Genomic DNA, 19,917 nt, shown 5'->3' with positions numbered 1-19,917 from the left:
ACATATATTTAAAATCATAAATGTCTTCATCATTAAAGAAAAATCATTTTTAAAAAAACTGGTAAATATTAAAAAGGCTAAAAGTTCAGAATCTCATCACCCAAATCCAATCACACTTAATATTTTATGAATGATCAGAACCTTATCTTTTGCTCATGTATAGTCTTTTATACTATAATCATAAATTCTGAATTGTGCTCCTCATGTAAACATTTTTTCATGCCATAACTTCTATATACCACTACTTTAATGGCTACATAATAATCTAAATATCTTTAATTGGTTTTTTAATTTGGCAAATTGGTTCTTTCTAATTTCTTGTCACTGAAATTACACTGACAACAATAACTTTCAATACAAAAAAGGACTTATTCAGTATAAATTCCTAGTTGAGGAATGACTGCAACAAAACTCCGATATTTTTACAAATAAATTTCAAAAAAATTTTTTTAAACTACATATATATATATATATATATATATATATTTTTTTTTTTTTAAAGAGGGAGAGAGAGAGAAAGAGAGAAGTTTTTAATATTTATTTTTCAATTTTTGGTGGACACAACATCTTTATTTTATTTTATGTGGTGCTCAGAATTGAACCCAGCGCCCCATGCATGCCAGGTGAACGTGTTACCGCTTAAGCCACATCCCCAGCCCAACACTAATATATATTTTAAAAGTGCGAGTATATTTCCCAGTAGGACAACTATTTTTAAATATTAATTTAAATTAAGATACATGGTCATAAACAATGGTTAGTCCAGAAAACTCAACTATTCATTTCTTCTGGCACTAATGGCTACTGTCTCTGTAGCCACGTATAATAACTTCATAGAAAGTACTGGGGTTCCCCCGCCCGAGATTGTCCCGCTCCCAAGACCCTTGGTGCTGAGAGGTCGTGTTCCCAGAGAGCATGCCCCATGGGAAAAGACACAAGCAGACTCTACAGTGCTCTCGCCAAGACACTGAACAGCAGCACTGCTTCTCAGCACCTAGAGTATTTGGTGTCACCTGACTCAGAACATCTGGAGCCCATTGATCCTAAAGAGCTAGGAGTGCAGGGCTGTACTTATCTTCCCAGTTCCAGAGGGACTTTGTGGATCTGAGGACAGATTGCCCCAATAACCACTCACCCATTAGGGTCATGCAATGGAACATCCTCACCCAAGCTCTTGGAGAAGGCAAGGACAACTTTGTACAATGCCCTGCTGAAGCTCTCAAGTGGGAAGAGAGGAACTATCTTAGACTGGAGGAAATCCTTGCTTGCCAGCCCGATATACTGTGCCTACAAGAGGTAGACCACTATTTTGACACTTTCATCTGCTCCTCAGTTGACTGGGCTATCAAGGTACCTTTTTCGTGAAGCCCTAGTCACCTTGTCTAGATGTCAAATACAACAATGGACCAGATGGATGTGCCTTATTTTTTCTCCAAAACCGATTCAAACTTGTCAACAGTGCCAATCAGGCTGACAGCCACAATGCTAAAAACCAATCAGGTGACCATTGCTCAGACCCTAGAGTGCAAGGAAATCAGGAGGACAGTTCTGCATTGTTGTCACCTACTGTAAAGCATGCACTGCCTGGGAGCGGTTTCAATCCACTCAGGGCTGTGACCTTCTCCATAACCTGCAGAACATCACCCAAGGTGCCAAGATTCCCCTGATAGTTTATGGGGACTTCAACACAGAGCCAACCAAAAAGGTCTACAAACACTTTGCTTCTCCCATCCTCAATCTGAATGGCACCTACAAGCTGCTAAGTGCCTCTGTACATAAGGTATTCCGAACATGCTCTGAGCCTGCAGTCGGCTCTCAATGAAGAACAGTGACCCAACTGGCTTCCATCATTCAATTACCCCTCAGACCACCTTTCTCAAGTGTATAACTTCAGCTTTAATGAGGAACCTGGCAGACTTTTCTAAAAGCTGATCTAGTCTTTTTAATCACAGGAGTCTTACCCAGGGGTGTGTCAGGAAACTGAAATATAGGAAGTTGCCTAAGGAAGGGTTCCCAGGTTCTGTCATGTCCCTTCCTGCATTTCCAACATGCCCTTGGGAAAGGATCCTGTTAGTTCACAAACCTTTTCAAAGAAAACCTGTAGCGAAAAAGATGTTTGCATTCCAGTTTTAGCTTATATTATTCTCCCTCCCTTATCATTACATTTTTCAATCTGCCATTTAAGGGCATTCAGCTGGGCTTATTTTGAAGCTTTTTCAGTTTGCCGACACTTTAAAAACCTGTGGACTTGCTTGAGTCCTCCGTAGTTAACATTAAGTATGTAGAAAAATTTCCCTAGATCGAATTTCAAGTTATTTGTGAGTTTTTCAAATGTCACCAAGGTATGCATGGCAATATTTATTATTCTTATATCTTCATGTAAAACTAAATTATAGCATTATGAACATTTTTGAACCATGCAAAACACAAGCTATAAAGTAATTTATAGTAATTTTCTTAAAGCTTTAAAAAGTTTTCATCTGGTTGTCTAACAATGTGTACAAAGCAGCTGTTCAGCCTGGAGGGGGTTTTGTTATTTAAGTCTACATATCAGAACTCTGAGAAATTCTTCATAAATACTCCTCACTCTGCCTCCATGTTTCCCATTATCATGTTTCTTGAAGAAATTCTAGTTAGTTTTCCATTATTATAATCATTGCTATGTATTGTACTTTTTCCATTGGGATAATACTGGCATACATTTGAAAGTTACTCATGTCATCATCACTTGTGTTGGAATGTGCTTTTCACAATAATTATTTAGGAGCTGTTATGTGGCAGTGGCTAACAAAGCAAGGAACTTCTTTTCAAAGATGTGAAGGTTGTTTTTTGTTTTGTTTTTTTGATAGTGGGGATTGAGCTAGAGTGCTTTACCACTGAGCTACATCTTAGCCCTTTTTCTTTTTTTTGTTTTGAGACAGGGTCTTGCTGAGTTGCCCAGGCTAGCCTCAAACTTGTTGCCTCAGCCTCCTGAGCTGCTGGGATTACAGGCATCACCACCCTCAGCCAGAGATGGAAAATTTTATAGAAAGCCTGTAATTGGGCTGTCATAGAAATTTTCTAAGAAGGCCAGATGACTGTGGTTTAAAACATCTACAAAGAAGACTGTAAGAAGTTAAAAATAACCTGCAATTCTCAACCATAAGAAATAAAAGTGATAAAGGTAACAGGTGAATCCTCTTCCAAACAACATAATCCATCAGTAATAAACTGGTAAATATTTTATTGTATGAATTGTAAATATTTAAGATTAATAAATGGCCTTTTAAAGCTAGAAGAAGAAGAGGAGGAGGAGGAGGAGGAAGAGGAGGAGGAGGGTAAGTACTGGCACACAAACAGACACAGAAATTTAATTATGTAAGCCCATGGCACACATTTAAAATCCTTATACTAAATGAAGAAATGACTCTGCTGATCTTCTACATTCATTTAGATACCCTGAACATTCCCTGGGAGTGGTATCACTTAGCCAATTTTTAATGTTTGCTTGTTTAATTCATATACAATTTTGTAAAATACATGGTATGAAATAAACACCCAACTTTATATTTTTCCAAATAGAAATCTAGTTATCTTCATTACATATTAAGGGTTGGGGATGTAGCTCAGTGGTAGAGAGCTTGCCTAGCATGTGCAAAGCTCAGGTTCAATCCCCAGCACTGAAACAAAACAAAACAAAACAAACATATTAAATAGTTTGTAGACTTTCCCACTAATTAGAAATGTCATCTTTATCTAAAACAAGTTCCCATATATACATGAGTCTGCTTCTGAGCTTTCCATGACCTATTTTTTTTAATTCTATACCATTATGACCATATTTTAATTACTATAATTTTATAGTATGTTTCAAGAGCTGGTTGGACAAGTTTCTTTTAAATTTTTGTTCTTGTCAATATTTTTCATGGCTATTCTTACACGCTTATATAGTACATCCATGTAAACTTGAAATTAGCTCCTTAGATTCCTTTAAGAGAATTTCCTTTAAGAGAACTTCCAGTTCTGGCCATGGTGGGGAGAGTAATGGTTATCAGACTTGCTCCTCAATGATAAACAATCATACAACTGGGCAAAATACATGAAGCAACTATTTTTAAGCACTAGGAAAGAGATTTAGAGCTGTGAATCTTGAAAGATAGGAAATGTGTGAAATGACCATAAAATCATTTCATACCAGATTTCTTCCTTGGGAGTACTTTCCAAACTATGGTACATGGAAGTAGAGCCCAAGAAAATAGCAGTCTTACTGGGCAGAGAAACAGAAATCAGAATTCAAAACTCCCAAATTCATTCATTCTTTTCTCTATCACGGTGCTGGTGATCACACTCAAGGCCTCATTCATGTTAGGCAAGTGCTGTATGGAAGAACTACATCTCAGCTCTGATGCTCAAGTTCTATCCACAGTTTGCTGACCACGAGGCATTCAGTTGAGACCCTAGAAAGTTCAATGGCACTATACCCCACAAATAAAAGCTACTCTAAATCCTTTCTACAAAAGCTCAATGTTTCAGCAGAATCTAGCTGGGTCAACAGAAAGTTAGTTCCTTATCATAACAAAACAATACTTTTTAGACAATGACAGCAGAATATGTATTCTCAAACATTTAACAATGTTTGGGAACACAATAAAAAAATCACAGGACATACAAAGAAGGAAATTTTCACTTGGAAACTAAACTACATAGATGTTAGAATTAGCAGATGAGGATGTAAAATAATTTTTGCAAATATGTACAAGAATTTAAGGGAAAAGATGGGCATCATGAATGAATAAATTGGGAACCTCACCAGAGAAATGAATGAATAAGCTTAACAGCTGCCTGAACACTACATAAGAAAGGACTGGTGAACTTGAAGAGAGGTGAAAGAAACTATGCAAACTAAGCACAGGGAAAAAAAAAGTTTGAAAAAACGAACAAGTGTCAATAAACTATGGGATGGTCCAAATATGCGAATTTGGAATCTCAAAAAGTGGTAACAAATTAAGGAAGAAAAATATATGAATAAAATACAAAAATATTTCCAAATATGATGGAAAAATAACAATTTTTAGATCCAAATAGTTCAATAAACTGCAAGAAAATAATTCCTAGGTCCATCATGGTCAAATTGCTAAAAACAAAAGATCTTAGAGCAGCAGAATAAAAAGATACATATACATTACAGTAAACATGACTGTTGCCCTCACAAAAAAAGATAATACAAAGCGGAAGAAAATAGAACAAAGTCTTAGTCCATTTGGGCTGTATAACAAAATACCACTAGGCCTTATGAAAAATGTAAATTTATTTCTCACAGCTCTGGAGGCCAGGAAATCCAAGCTCAAGGGGCTGGCAGACTTGTTTTCTGGTGAATATATTTTTTGAAATATTATATATAAAATATCACAAAATTAATTTAAGAGTAGACTGTGATAAGAAAGCATACTATAACCTCTAGAGGTTACCACTGAACACAAAAATAGGACAAAGAAAAAAGCTAAAAAGTCAGTAGAGGAGATAAAATGGGATACAAAGAAATACTCAGTACAAAAGGAAGATAAAGAAACAAAAACCAAATGGAATAGAAAATAGTAAGATGGTAGACTTATGTCTAATCATAGTTACATACATTTAAGTGACTATGAACTCCAATTAAATAGCAGAAATTGCAGATCCAACTACTTACTAATAAAGTTACCCTCTGGCAGTCAAATACATAAAGTGCATTCAACAGGTGATAGTAGCTACTGACAGTAGCAAATTACCAAAACTAGGTGCAAATGTGTGAAATGACTTGAATACCACCTACAAGGAACTACAAAATCTCTATCAGGAAGAACGGAAACATGAGAGCAGCTAATAGTTAACATTAATTGACTCTTCATTAACTTTAATCTTCAAAATGAGTACATGATGAAAGTACCTCCTCATACCTATTTTATAAAGGAGCAGACTAAGGCCTAGAGAGGTTAGCTAAGTGGCCAGGATCACATGACAGTGATACTGAATCCATGGAAGATACTATATCCACAGAAAGGAGGTGTCCAGCAATAGCAGGAGGCAGAGTCAGTGGGCAGGTCTCCCTTCTGGCCACTGGATTGTACCTGACCAGCAGAAACAGTCATGCATCATCCTAGCAGGTGTGGGGGAAAGGTGGGCCCATCTCACTTTTGAACATGAGGAAAATATCCATCAAGATTTTTTCAACAAACTCCTCTTGCTTTATAGTTCCAGGCCTCATTAAACAACCTCTGATTACATTCTGACTCTGTTGGCAAAGTAAGAAGGCCCTAATTAAGGCATGCAAAAGTTCTAGGCCCTCTTGCAGTTACCACTATCATTAAATAAGTAAACTGGCATCTGGTTTGTTTCAGAGTCTGCTAAATTTATTAAGCAAGACTCAGTTCCTGCTGAGTTTTCTCACCTCTGGATGCAGTCTGAAAAAAGGACTTTAAGTCTTGTAGATTTTTAGAAGAAAGTCCTGGATTAGGATGATTTCATCAAGGTTAAATTCTCACAGGAAGATGAATAAATAGTCTGGGGGCCTGAGTGGTCACTTGGGCCAACTAGTCATTCATCTGTACTGTCCTGTCCTAACTACAATAAGAGGAGTCAAGAAGAAAGATTATAATAAACATATAAGAAAGAATTCAAGAATGCTGTAGGGCACATATATAAAGTGGTCAAAAAGATGAAATCCTTAATCATTAAATTTAAGCAAATTATTTACCAAAGTACATTCCTCCAGGGAGGCTGCTTCATTTCCCCATTTCTTCCAATGACTGATATATATATATATATATATATATATATATATATATATCTGAGAGTTATCATAAACTAAACCACCTTCATTCTTTCTGGAAGGAATATACTTGATAAATAGCACCTATTATTAGAGTGTAAATGAAACATTCTGTTTGCTTAGTTAAGTCAATATTCAATGTTTTTCCTTATTGCCAAGAACTCTGGTGAGGGACACTTGGGCACTTGAGTCATGATCAACTCAAGTTACATAATGTCTTTAAAAACTCAGGAAGATGTCCAGTGATAGTGATGAGAGAGATGGCTAAGAGTTGTGTAGTGACCAGCATGTGGGAGGCACTATTCTAGGTGCTATCTCTATATTTACTCATTTAAATATTTTAACAACCTATGTGGTAGGTTACTGTTATCATCATCCTAATTTAGAGGGAAGAAAACTGAGACACTAAGAAGTTAGGTGACTTCCCCAAAGGTCACATGGCTGATAAGTGGTAGGCTTGGGTTTTGACTTATATACTGAGGTCCAGAATCCATGTTCTTAACCACACGCTATACGTTATATATAAAAATAACACTGAGATTGCCAGAGCCCAAAAGTGGGTGAGATCTTTAGGGAAAAAAAAATCTATTGACTAACAGTATGCTTTTCTATCTCAGCTCATTATCCTAAGTTATAATCAACACCTCCTGAGCAACAATGTCCCATTGAGACCAAAACAACAGAGGAGAGTATAGGCTGTAAGAACAGATAGCCAGCTGGACTTGGACTCCCACTCTACTGCTTCCTACCTGGGGACACTTGGCATGCTATTTCACACAGCAGGCACAAGCAGGGAGGGTGAAGGGTGAATTCCTCCCCCCACACTCCCAGTGACCATGTCTGTGAAGCACCCCTTCTGTGAAGACTGTCCTTTATCCCAACACCCAGAGTTTACAGTGGGTACGACACTGCTTCTGGCCAAGGAAACTGGCCCAGTCAGGCATTGGAGATGAATTGAGGAAACCTCAGCATCTCACTGCCAGGTGGAGGGATGGGCACAACACGCCACCTGAGCCCAGTCACCAGGGCCCTTTTCTAGCAGAAGCACAGAGGATGGGCTTTTTCTTCTCTACTTACAAAGCTATGAGGATTTGGAGCTAGGTGTGGCCTCAGTACTGATGTGATTGACAGAATGAAGCCTCCATATGGAGAGGCCAAGAGACAGGAGACAAAGTCCCTGGTTCTAGTCTTTCCTTCCCCACTCTGAGATTATCAAACACATTAGCCAATTAATTAACCACCTTGGGAAGAGAAACTGAATTTATCTGGGTTTCTATTATTTTCAACTAGATGATTACAAAATTTAACTTTGAAACTCACTTTCCTCATCTGCAAAGTGGGGTAAATAAAAGAGCCCTTCCTGCCCAGGAAGTTCTGATAAGGAAATGAGATGGGTGTGTGAAATACTTTGGCAGTGTACCTTATGCACAGGAAGGGCTTCATGGCCATTAGCAGACAGCTAACAATAATGCCTACAGTAGCATTTGTTTACCATCAGACTGTTGCCAAAGATCCTGGAGTCCTTCTTGCCTCTGTCACATTAATGTCATAGCAAGTACTGTTGGTTGTAACTTCAAACTATTTACAAACCAGCCACTTCTCATAATCTCCACTATCCCCGCAAGGATTCAGGTAGGGACTTGGACTGCAACAGTTCCCTAAAAACATCTCTCTTCTTTTGACAGTCTGTTATCCACGAAGCAGTCAGGATGATCCCATCCCATGAAAGTAGAAGTCTGAGAAAGGAATATGCTACAGTGGCATCTCTTCTCACTAAGGTACATGTCAGAGCTGTCCTTGTGCAGGGCTTTCCTACTCCAGTTCCATGCTCCCAGCTCCTTGATGTTCCTCCAACAAACACCAGGTTCCCCCTTCCTTTCACAAAATTCTTCAGGCTTCATCCCCTCCCTTCCCCTAGCTTTGTGAGGCCACCACTGAACACCTATTTAAAACTTCACACCCACTTCCATCCCAGCTCTGTTTCCCTCTATATTATTTACCACCATCTGACATACAGTATCTATTGTCCTAATGTTTTAATTGTCTGTCTAGAATGAAGTTCCATGAGAGCAAGTGATTTTTTTTCTTAAAGAGAGAGAGAGAGAGAGAGAGAGAGAGAGAGAGAATTTTTAATATTTATTTTTAAGTTTTCGGCGGACACAACATCTTTACATCTTTGTTTGTATGTGGTGCTGAGGATCGAACCCAGGCCACACGCATGCCAGGTGAGTGTGCTACCGCTTGAGCCAAATCCCCAGCCCCAGAGAGCAAGTGATTTTGAGTGCTTTGTTTACTATTGGTCTCAGCACATAGCTGTCACACAGTAAATATTTGCTGAGTGACTGAATGAATATATCTTCAATCCTCTTTCTCAAGGTTAAGAAGCAAACATGGGCTGCAGCAGAAAAAGGTGGGGAGTGGAAGTCTTATATGAAACTTTTTGTACTTACTTGGCACAGCGTACCCAGTGTGTATGTCGGTACAAGGAATATAAGAAGCGCTGGCGGAACATGTTCCATACTTTGATGGATTTATCTTCAGAAGCTGTAACTAGAAACTGGCCATCAGATGAAAAGTCCACACTTCTAACTGGAGCTGTATGAGCTCTAAATTCTGAAGATTTCCCTTTTCTAGAAAGAGACCATTTAATATTAATAACTCATTCAACTTAATTATAATAAATATTTAATCGGTGCATAGACTTTGAAACATATAATAACAGATTAACTCTTGTAAAAAACATAACAGAAGTATGAGAAAATTATGTTGTGCTGTATTCTTCATAAATATTATCTAATATTGATGAGGTAACACAACTTGCAGTCCCAGTATACACCTAAGGACTTGCTTACCTTGTAGGAACAATCTTACATGCATGAGCAAAACAAAAGGATAACAGCAAAAATCTACATCAACACTCTGAAATTTCAGATTTTTTCTTCTGGTCTAGGGAAGCAAAAAGATAATAAATGGAAGAAGTATTTTGAGGCATTTGAAAAGAAGCATAAAAATAGTTAAAAAGGATCAGGCTACATAGTGTTGGAGTTATAGGTTTGGGAAATAATACTTTATGTCAGTGTTCCTAAATTCTCAAGCCATCTTCAGATGACACTATATCCAGGACTTAACAATTTTTCCTTTTAGAAAATCAAAAATGTGGATGTGTAACTGAAGTGATTCTGCAATCTGTATTTGGGGTTAAAAATGGGAGTTCATAACCCACTTGAATCTAATGTATGAAATATGATATGTCAAGAGCTTTGTATGTTTTGAACAACCAATAAAAAAAGAAAATCATATTTGTATTAATGATACATGATGGGAATATTTTCATAACTGTTTGAAAAAGATCGGGCAACAGAATTTAGTCAGACATATACATCTGTCTCGAATTTTCAAATGTTCACCCTGATGTCCCATCGTCTGAACTTCACCCTGTATTTTTCTACCTTGGCTGATTAGAGCAACATCCGCCTATCTCCAAGCCAGAGGCCTGGAAGTCACTCTCAACTCCTGCCACTCCCCACTTCCTCCTATACCCAGTAAGTCAATAAATATTATTGTTAATTACCACTTCCTAAATATCCTCTGAATACCCTCTGCTTTCTATCCTGGCCCTGCTTGCCTTCAGGTACATATATATCCTCAACACCCTTCATCTAGATTATTGCAAAAGCCTCTTAACTGGCCTCTCTCCTCTAATCTTCTATCCTCCTCCAGTCACCTACATACTGTGCTTATTACCTTGCTAAAAGTGCCACTCCAAGCAAATAAATCCCTGTTTAAACATGTCACTGGCTTCCTCCATCATAAAATGAAACACCGAGCTCTTTGGCAAGGCATCCTACCATTGCACTGAACTTTGTACTCAGAATGGTCACAGTGCTTCAAACACACCTCCGCCTTCTCAGGCAAGACTCGTTCCCTGTCCCCAGACCTCCTTGACCAAGCTGCACAAGTTCAGTTGCTCCCCATCTGCTGTAACTATTATACCTACACTATATGGAGACTTCTAAAAAATCGACCTGTTTCTGTTTACTAAGCAGTAGGTTTTTTGAGGACAAAAATGATGATCTATTTATCTCTTTAAGACCAGCACCTAGCACAATGTGGGACATTGAAAAGAACTCAATACTTTTGTTGAATTCCACTGGGAAGAATCAATACTTAAAGGTTCTTAGATTTAACCTGGCCTGCTCGTCTAGTGCCCTATAGAAGGCAAAGGTGACTTAATTATTAATCTCTATCACCCAACATCTGATAATCCATCAGGAGTAACTGAAATCAGTATAAACAAAAATTAGGAGGGAGGGCTGGGGTTGTGGCTCAGTGGTAGTGTGCTTGTCTCACATGTGTGAGGCCCTGGGTTCAATCCTCAGCACCACATAAAAATAAATAAAATAAAATAAAGGTATTGTGTCCATCTATAACTGAAAAAAAAAAAAAAGTTAAGAGGGAGCATTCAGAGACTAGTTCAGTGAAGTCTCAAGTAGATTTCCATGAACAGAAATCGAAAGTATAGTTTGGCCTGAATTCAAGCATAAATCCTGGGGATAACAAAGACAAGACTTGGCATCTGCAATGATGGGAAGTCATGAGATGGCCAGCTAGTACCATCAAAATCTCCTCCTACTCCAGCAGCCCATCTGCTGGCCGTCCTTCTGAAGGGCCTCTTTCTGAAGGCCCTCCTCTATGCTGCAGGCTGACCTGACCACTGCATCTTGTCTCAACAGTAGGCAAATGAGAAACAAAGATAGAAGTGCTGTGATCACAGCTGTTTTTCCTCCCTGTAAATCTGGGCTGGAGTTATGACTTACTAAGAGCAAGAGAATAGGGCAGAGGTGACACTGTGTGCTTCAGGCCTACCTTGAAAAGTCTGCAGCTTCTCCCTTTATTCTTAGAAACTCACCTGTCATTTATAATAAATTTGAGGTCCTCCTACTGGAGGGGGAGAACCCAAGGCACCCAGGCCAAAAGCAGCACCAAGCCCAAAGGCCTGAGGCCCATGAGGGAGGCCTTAGACCCACCTAACCCTATTTCCAGGTTAACAAAGCTGTGTGAGTAATCTCAACATACTCCAAATGGGGCAGAAGAACCACCCAACAACCAATGAAATTGTGAGAAATGGTAGTTCTAGTATACTAAGCTACTAGGCTTTAGGGATTGTTATGCAGATATAGACAACTGATCACTGATACATCAGCTTTCTTCTTGTTGCCATGATCCACCATTACTCTAACCCTACTGCAACACATCATTTAGAAAGAGCAACCAGACATCTTCACAAACATAATATCTGTACTTAGATCAGGTATTACAAACTAATGATTCAGTGTGCTTTTATCTCATTTATCTATATACAGTTTGTTTAGTTTTCCTTGAATCAGCAATAGGAAATTGAGGCTATGCTGTACTGGAGATTTAAATAAAGAAGAATAAGAAAAAGCATCAGGGATATAGCTCTGTGGTAGAGCAAGGCGTATATAAGGCCCTGGGTTCAATCCCCAACATAGTAAAACAAACAAACAAACAAAAACAAAACAAAACAAAAAAAACCAAATAGCAACAATTAAACTAGTCCTAAATCCCCAAAGTTAAGGATTTGGAACATGCTTCTCCTTTAGGACTCCAAGCCAGTCTCTCCCTCTTCTACAGTATCATCCACATTATCATTGCATCATGTCACTTCTCTTTGGTAGTTTTTACTACCATCAGATTTCTCAGCATGGTGTTTCCCTTAGGTGGTGGCAGAAAAATGTGCCCACTGGTAAGGGAAAGCCCTGTGAGCTTTCCTTCATTTGGTAATACCTAGGCCTGTTCAGTCACATGCTACAAATCAAATTCTACCACAAAAGGGTCAAGGAAAGTCCTCAAATTCTTACCCTCTAACATATTTATGGAGGGAAGTGATATGATGTGTGAGATTTGTTCTAAAAATACTTCAGAAATAAAGTGGGGGGAGATGAAACAAGCTTGGCAAATAACTGTTGAAGCTGGCTGATAAGTATAGTGGGAAAGTTATGCTATTTATTTTTTCCTGTATTTTTGAAAATTTTCAAACTCAAAAATTTGAAACTTAAAAAAAAATCATGGCTTCATAATTGTTTAAAATAACTGGGCAATCAGCTATGGCTTGAAAAGTTTCTTACAGAGAGATTCGGCATAACAGGATATGACCTTAGCAAACACAATTGACACTTTTGTTAGAAATGTTTTTTAATTAAAAAATTCTGGAGCCCCAAAATAAATGATACTGATTAAAGAATAGTCCTGGCACAGAGATTCAAGAGCCCCTGAAGGGTTCATGAATGGGCGTTAGGAAGTTCAAAAAACATGAACTTCTGACATACGCTAATGTGTAGCTTTCTGGGGAGATAATCGAAAACTTACATCAGAGTTACAAAGAGATTGCTAACAACCACCACCCCCCGCAAAACACTTGAAACATATTATGCATATTTCCATATTAGAAACAATTTTCAAAAAGAAGACATGAACTAAAGAGGAAAAACTTGTATGAAATAGTTTGACTTTGCAACCAGGGCAGCACACCTGGTATGTGACCAGATTCAGTGCAAGTAGCTGGGAGTGGAGGCCTTCCCAAAGAGTGCACTGGGAGCAGCCAGGTTCCAGCCTTCTTTCACATTCCTAAATCCAAAGTATATCAAGCATTTGTTTCTCTTACTTATCAGGAATCCAAAGTCTCACGGTTCTGTCCCTTGAGGCAGATGCGAGTAGGTTTCCAAGGGGAGAAAACTGCACACTGGTTACAACATCTTTATGACCCACATATCTGAAAGCTCTAGCTTGCGGCTTCAAATTCCATAGCATGAGAAACGTATCCCAAGAAGCAGTAACTATCAAGAAACAGAAGAACAAAACCACTGTTTGTTAAAATGCAAACATAGGCAGGTCTCATTACAATGGGAGGCACATCTAATAACAAGGTGTCCTGGTAACAGTGGGGCGGCAGGCTGCAGAGCTGAACAGGTAACAGCAAAATTATTTTTTAAAGATACTCAAAGCTACATCATGATTATGCAAAACTGGCTGTGTCCTGTGTTACCACACAACAGAATAACTCTGCCCAGGATTAAATAAGAGCTTAGAAACTATTTACTAGAGGAAGACAGCACAACAGAACAGAGTGCTCAATACTGAGGGTCAGCTCTGTCTCTTACCCTCTGAGTAACTGGGAAGCTACCTGATCTTCCTGATGAGGGCTGCATATGGTTTTTGTTGTTGTTTGTTTGTTTTGTTTTGTTTCTGAGAGGGCGAGATGAGATAATTTAAAAAACTAATTATTTGGAAATAATGTCACACACAGTTTACAAGAATAGCAAGTAACATAAAAAAAAGCCCTTTATCTAAATACTTCTGTTAAATTTTACCCCATTTGGCTTATACTTTTTCCCTTTCTCCTTGTACATGAACACTTACATGCACACACAGACAAAAAAACCCATATAAATTTTTTCATGAACTATTTGGGAGTAAGTTATGCAAATAATGACACCTTGATTCCTCAATGGTTTTGTGTTGTCCTAAGAATAAGGACCTATTCTTGCCTACCCATAGAACAACTGTCAGTTTAAAAAATTAATCATAGATGCAATACTTTAATCTACCAACTGTATCCTATTTCTGTCAATCAATCCAGAAAGCTTTTATATCTGGACAAGGTGATGTTAAAAGTCTTCTTTACTCTGAAATTTTATGACATTTCATATTTAATAAAGAATCAGGTGTCAGATATTAGCTCTTAATAAATTCAGAAGAAGAAATACAATTGATCAACAAATATATGAAAAAATGTTCAATATCTCTAGCAATTAGAGAAATGCAAATCAAAACTACACTGATTAGATTGGGTAGAGAGATGTGATGGGAGGGGAGGGGAGGGGAAGGGGGGATAGGAAGGGCAGCAGAATAAAATAGACATTATTATTGCTGTATGTATATGGGTGACTGTATGACCAATGTGATTCTGCAACCTGTACAATCAGAAAAATAAGAAATTATACCCCATTTGATTCAAATATATGAATTGTCAAGATCATTGTACTATCATGTGAAACTAATAAAAAAAATAGAATAAAAAAAAAAAGAAAAAAATAAAGTTCTGAATCAGGCCAGACTGAAATGTTTCAAAATCAAGCTAATACTCTAATTATAACCATGAATTTCCCTAACAAGTTGAAATTTTGATTTAAAATGCAGTAATCTTGAATTCTAGCCCAATCCTTATCTTCTAGAGAAAAAACACTCATTTAGCATAATTGTTCAACATAGAATTTATCAAGTTCTATGTCTTCCTGCTCTTAGTTGGGTGTGTTCTTTTGATGTTCTGAATTCCATTTAGATTTGATTCTCCATTTGTACAGGTTTTTATTATTATTACTATTATTATTATTATTATTCATGTTGGCAAGTAATATGTTTAATCCCCTTGAGTAGCATAGGATGGGCATGGAACATGTAACATTTTAATAAATGTATAAGTTTTAAATAAATAAATGGGAATTAAAAAAAAAAAAACTACACTGAGATTCCATCTTGCTCCAGTCAGAAGGGCAATTATCAAGAACATAAGCAATAATAAATGTTGGTGAGAATGTGGGGAAAACAGTACACTCATACATTGCTGGTGGGACATCAAATTGGTGCAACCACTAAGAAAAGCAATATGGAGATTCCTCAGAAAACTTGGAATGGAACCACCATTTGACCCTGCTATTTCACTCCTTGGTTTATAACCAAAGGACTTAAAATCAGCATACTATAGTGACACAGCAACATCAATGTTTATAGCAACACAATTCACAACAGCTAAATTGTGGAACCAACCTAGATGCCCTTCAACGGATGAATAGATAAAGAAATTATGGTATATATACACAATGGAATATTACTAAGCCTTAAGGAAGAATGAAATTATGGCAGTTGCTGGTAAATGGTAGGAACTGGAGAATATCATGCTAAGCGCAATAAGCCAATCCCAAAGAACCAAAGGCCAAATGTTTTCACTGATATGCAGATGCTAATTCACAATAAGGGAGGGGGGAGGCTAGGGAAGAATTTTAGATACTTTGGGCTAGACAGAGGGAGGGGATATAGGGATAGGAATGATAGTAGAATGAATAGGACATTATTACCCTATGTGCATATATGATTACATGACCTGTGTCATTCTACATCATGTACAGCCAGAAGAATGAGAAGTTAAACTCCATTTATGTATGATGTATCAAAATGCATTCTACTGTCACGTATAACCAATTAGAACAAATTTTTAAAAATACATGATGTATATATTCTGCATTGGTTTGTTTCTGAACTACACAAACACACACGTATTAAAAAAATTAAAAAGCTCTTATGAGAAGGAAAATGAATGTGATCAATGGTGAAAATAAATGCCTTAGGCAAGGAATGAGCAAATAAACAAATGAAAGACAGATCTATATATGATATGCATATAATCCCCCAAAAGTCCCAATAATAGGAATCAGACAATGAGAATCACTAAGTCTATAGAATGCTGAGAAAGGATATAACTTTGTAAACTTGAAATACAATTAGCATCACTATTAGAGGAGAAACAGGGCCTGGCTTTATAAGGCTACTAAAGCCCTATAAGTTTGTTAGCCAACATGTAAAATTCACATGGACTTAGCTTAAACTTATTTCCATGTAAACAGTTAACATGAATTTATAAATTTTAAACTACAATGCCACTTAGCAACCTTTTAAAAAAAAAAAACACAAAAAGTTGATGTTCCATTATAGCTCAGCCAAATTATAAAATATTCAAACCAGGGTCTAAATTATCTGGGACTAATGTAGACAAAACAGGGAAACAATGAGTTATCATATGTGTCATGCTTAGTACCCTACTGAGTTTTAAGCATCATGCAGCAACAAGATATACACAAGCAAAGAATCGCAATATAGTATGGGAGACATCGCTAATATCATACACATACAGAGGACTTTTATATATTATTTAGTCTTGAATAGTGGATGAGGTGATTTAAGTGGTCCTTTCTAAGGAAAGTACATCTCTGTCAAGAGCTGAGTGAAATGAAGAATGATCCCATGTGGAAAACTGAAGACAATAATGAACTTGGGAGAATGAGGAATGGTAAGGAGGCCAGAGTACCATGGTGGAAAGGAAGGGGAGAGAATAGTGGGAGGGAAGTAGCTATTTTATTCTAAGTTTAATGAGAAAGTGAATTATTTTATTCTAAGTGCAATGGGAAACCATTGTATGATACGGTTTGAAAATATTTTCATTCTGCTATTAGGAAGAGAGAGTCTTTTCAAAAAATCATGTGGGGTAAACTAGATTTTAAGAAGAAAATGAATCTTGACTTTATATTATAAATAAAAATTACATACAGAATTTTACTTTGCATATTATATACAAAAAATCAGCTCTAGGCAGATTATAGATCAAAATGTGGTAGGTTGGGCTGGGGATGTGGCTCAAGTGGTAGCGCGCTCAGCTGGCATGCGTGCAGCCCGGGTTCAATCCCCAGCACCACATACAAACAAAGATGTTCTGTCTGCCGAAAACTGAAAAATAAATATTGAAGTTCTCTCTCTCTCTCTCTCTCTCTCTCTCTCTCTCTCTCTCTCTCTGTCTCTTAAAAAAATGTGGTAGGTAAAACAATAAATTTTAGAAGAGAACAAGTTATCTTCATGACCTTAGATTAGGCAAAGACTGCTTAAGAAGAACATGAAAATTACTAATCATAGTGAAGAAAATAACAATTTGTAGTATACTAAAATAACTAAAACTATTCATTGAAAGAACTACTAACCAAGTGAAAAAGAAAGCCACAGAGTAGAGATGATATATTCATCCAACATATAGTAAAGTGTGGTTAGACAGAATCTACCAATCTACAAAAAAGTACATTATCCAATTGAAAAATAGGCAAAGGGCTTAAAACAGGCCTTCATAAAAAGAGGCTATCCAAACAGCCAATAAACATATGAAAAGGTGCTCAATTCCACTGGTGATCAATAAAACACAAGATCACAATGATATATTGCTACATGCTCACTCAGAATGGTCACAGTGAAAAAGATCAAAAGTAGCTATTTTATTCCTAGTTTAATGAGAAAGTGATCCTCAAACCTTGGTGGGGATGCAGTACTCTCATATGACTCAACAGTTACATTTCTAGATACATATGCAGCAGAAATTCATGTTTGGCAAAAGGCATGCACAATAACATCAGTGGCAGCACTATTCAAAACAGATCAAAACTAGTCCATCAAAGCAAACTGCCTACACTCATGCTGTATAACTCCCATATGATTAAATTTCATTTGCATGATGTTTAAGAAGAAGCAAAACTAACCTATGAAGTCAGAAGTAAATATAGAGATTATTTGGACTTCTATAATGTTGCAGTTTGGATAAGTGTCCCCTAAAGGCCCACATGTTAAAGGCTTGGGCACCAGCCTGTGGTACTATAGTGCAGTGGTGGGACTTTTAAGATGTGGAGCCTAGGAGAAGAAAGTTAGGTTATCTGGATATGACCTTGAGGAGATATTAGGACCTCAACCCCTTCCTGTCTCTCTTTGCTTCCCAGCAGCCACAAGGTGAGCAGTTCCCACCATGAAATGCTGCCTCACCACAAGTCTGAAAGTGACAGGGTCAACCAACCATGGACGAAAACCTCTGAAGCTTATGAGCCAAAATAAATTTATCCTCCTTAAAAGTTGCTTATCATAGTAACACAAAGCTAATGCATGGCAATATTGGTAATGCTATTTTCTTGTTTCAGGTATTGTTAAATGGGCATGTCACACTGTGAAAATTTATCCAGCTATATACTTATGATTTGTGCAAGTTTTGGGCACATATTTATTTTTCAAAAAAAGAGTTAGAAAAGATATAAAAATGATCACTCTAGCTATTATGTGGAGAATATAGTGAGAATAGGGAGACAGAACTGAAGGAGGAAATCATTTCAGAGGTTTTACAATAATCTAGTCAGTGTAAGGTAGCAATCTGTGTTAATTAGGTTTGTGTTACTCTGACTGTAAGAAATACCTGACGAGAACTACTTATAGGAAGAAAAGTTTATTTTGGCTCACAGTTTCAGAGATTTAGTCCATAGGGAGCTGACTTCATTGCTCTGGGCCCAAGGTAAGGCAGAACATCACAGTGGAAGGGCATGGTGGAGGGAAGCTGTTCTGTTCAGGAAGCAGAGAGAGAAAAGAGAGGCGGCTGCAGAGAAGACGCACCCTTCCAAGGCATGCCCCCCCTCCTCCCCCCTGACCCACCTCCTCCAGCCACACCCCACCTGCCTACAGTTAGCACCCAGGTAGTCCATTTGAACTAGAACATACTGATCAGGTTACAGCTCTCACAATCCAATCATTTCATCTCCAAACATTACTGCAGTAACAAAAGAGCTTTTGGGGGACACTACATATCCAAATCATAATAGAGTCCAAACTAAGTTTGAGGACATAGAAATGGGAGAGGTAGTTAAAAGCAAGGCACATTGTAGAAGTAGAGTCTAGGGGCTTGTTATCAAATTAGTAGTGAGGGAGAGAAAAAGAGAAGCAGCAAAAGTGCCAGGCTTTTGGAAGGAACACCCAGAAAAATCCTAAAGCCATTTAATGAAATAGGAAGGGCCAGAAGAGAAAGGGGTCTGGAATGAAGCGGGATGGTGTAAAAATCAAGAGTTTTAGACATAGTGAGTTTGAGATGTCAACCAGACATACAAGTAGAAACATCAAGTAGGAAGATGGATATACCCACCTGGAGCTCAGAGAGAGGTTTTGACTGTACAGTATGGTAATTAAAAGGACAAACTATAGAATTAGACTTAGGTAAGGTGGCATTTCAGAGACCTACTAAATATGATACACCTGAAACAAAAATGTCCCAGTTACAAAAGTGTAGCCCAGGGAACACTATATTTTCTTCTAAATTACAGGAACACTGAAGGGGAAAAAAAAAAAAAGACTACTAATATATAAGAACTCCATGAAGCATTCTAACTAAAAATTATGAAGGACCAATGCTGAATTTTCCTACTTAGTTCCTTAACCTTCTCTCTTATAAAAGAATTACCCTACCAAACTCAATACCATTATGATAA

The 19,917-nt window shown here is 37.6% G+C and overlaps 1 protein-coding gene and 1 pseudogene across 3 annotated transcripts in view; one reads left to right on the top strand and one right to left on the bottom strand.

The window, feature by feature from the left end:
* Positions 1-19,917, bottom strand: part of Poc1b (POC1 centriolar protein B) — an 85,457-nt gene that overhangs the window by 49,973 nt on the left and 15,567 nt on the right. For all 3 annotated transcript variants that reach the window (XM_046419245.1, XM_046419246.2, XM_046419244.2), the window contains exons 3-4: positions 13,473-13,644; positions 9,238-9,417 (exon numbers count right to left, since the gene is read on the bottom strand). In XM_046419245.1, coding sequence (XP_046275201.1) covers positions 9,238-9,417; positions 13,473-13,644 — 352 coding nt within the window. The remainder of the gene's footprint in view (positions 1-9,237; positions 9,418-13,472; positions 13,645-19,917) is intronic.
* Positions 746-1,925, top strand: LOC124075711 (nocturnin-like; annotated as a pseudogene).

This window comes from Marmota monax, unplaced genomic scaffold, assembly GCF_021218885.2.
Source record: "Marmota monax isolate L192 unplaced genomic scaffold, Marmota_monax_Labrador192_F-V1.1 WCK01_AAM20220418_F8-fsc00036, whole genome shotgun sequence".
In the NCBI taxonomy this organism is placed as follows: Eukaryota; Metazoa; Chordata; class Mammalia; order Rodentia; family Sciuridae; genus Marmota; species Marmota monax.
The sequence above is the reverse complement of the archived record's forward strand: the minus strand, read 5'-3'. Positions and strand labels throughout refer to the sequence as shown.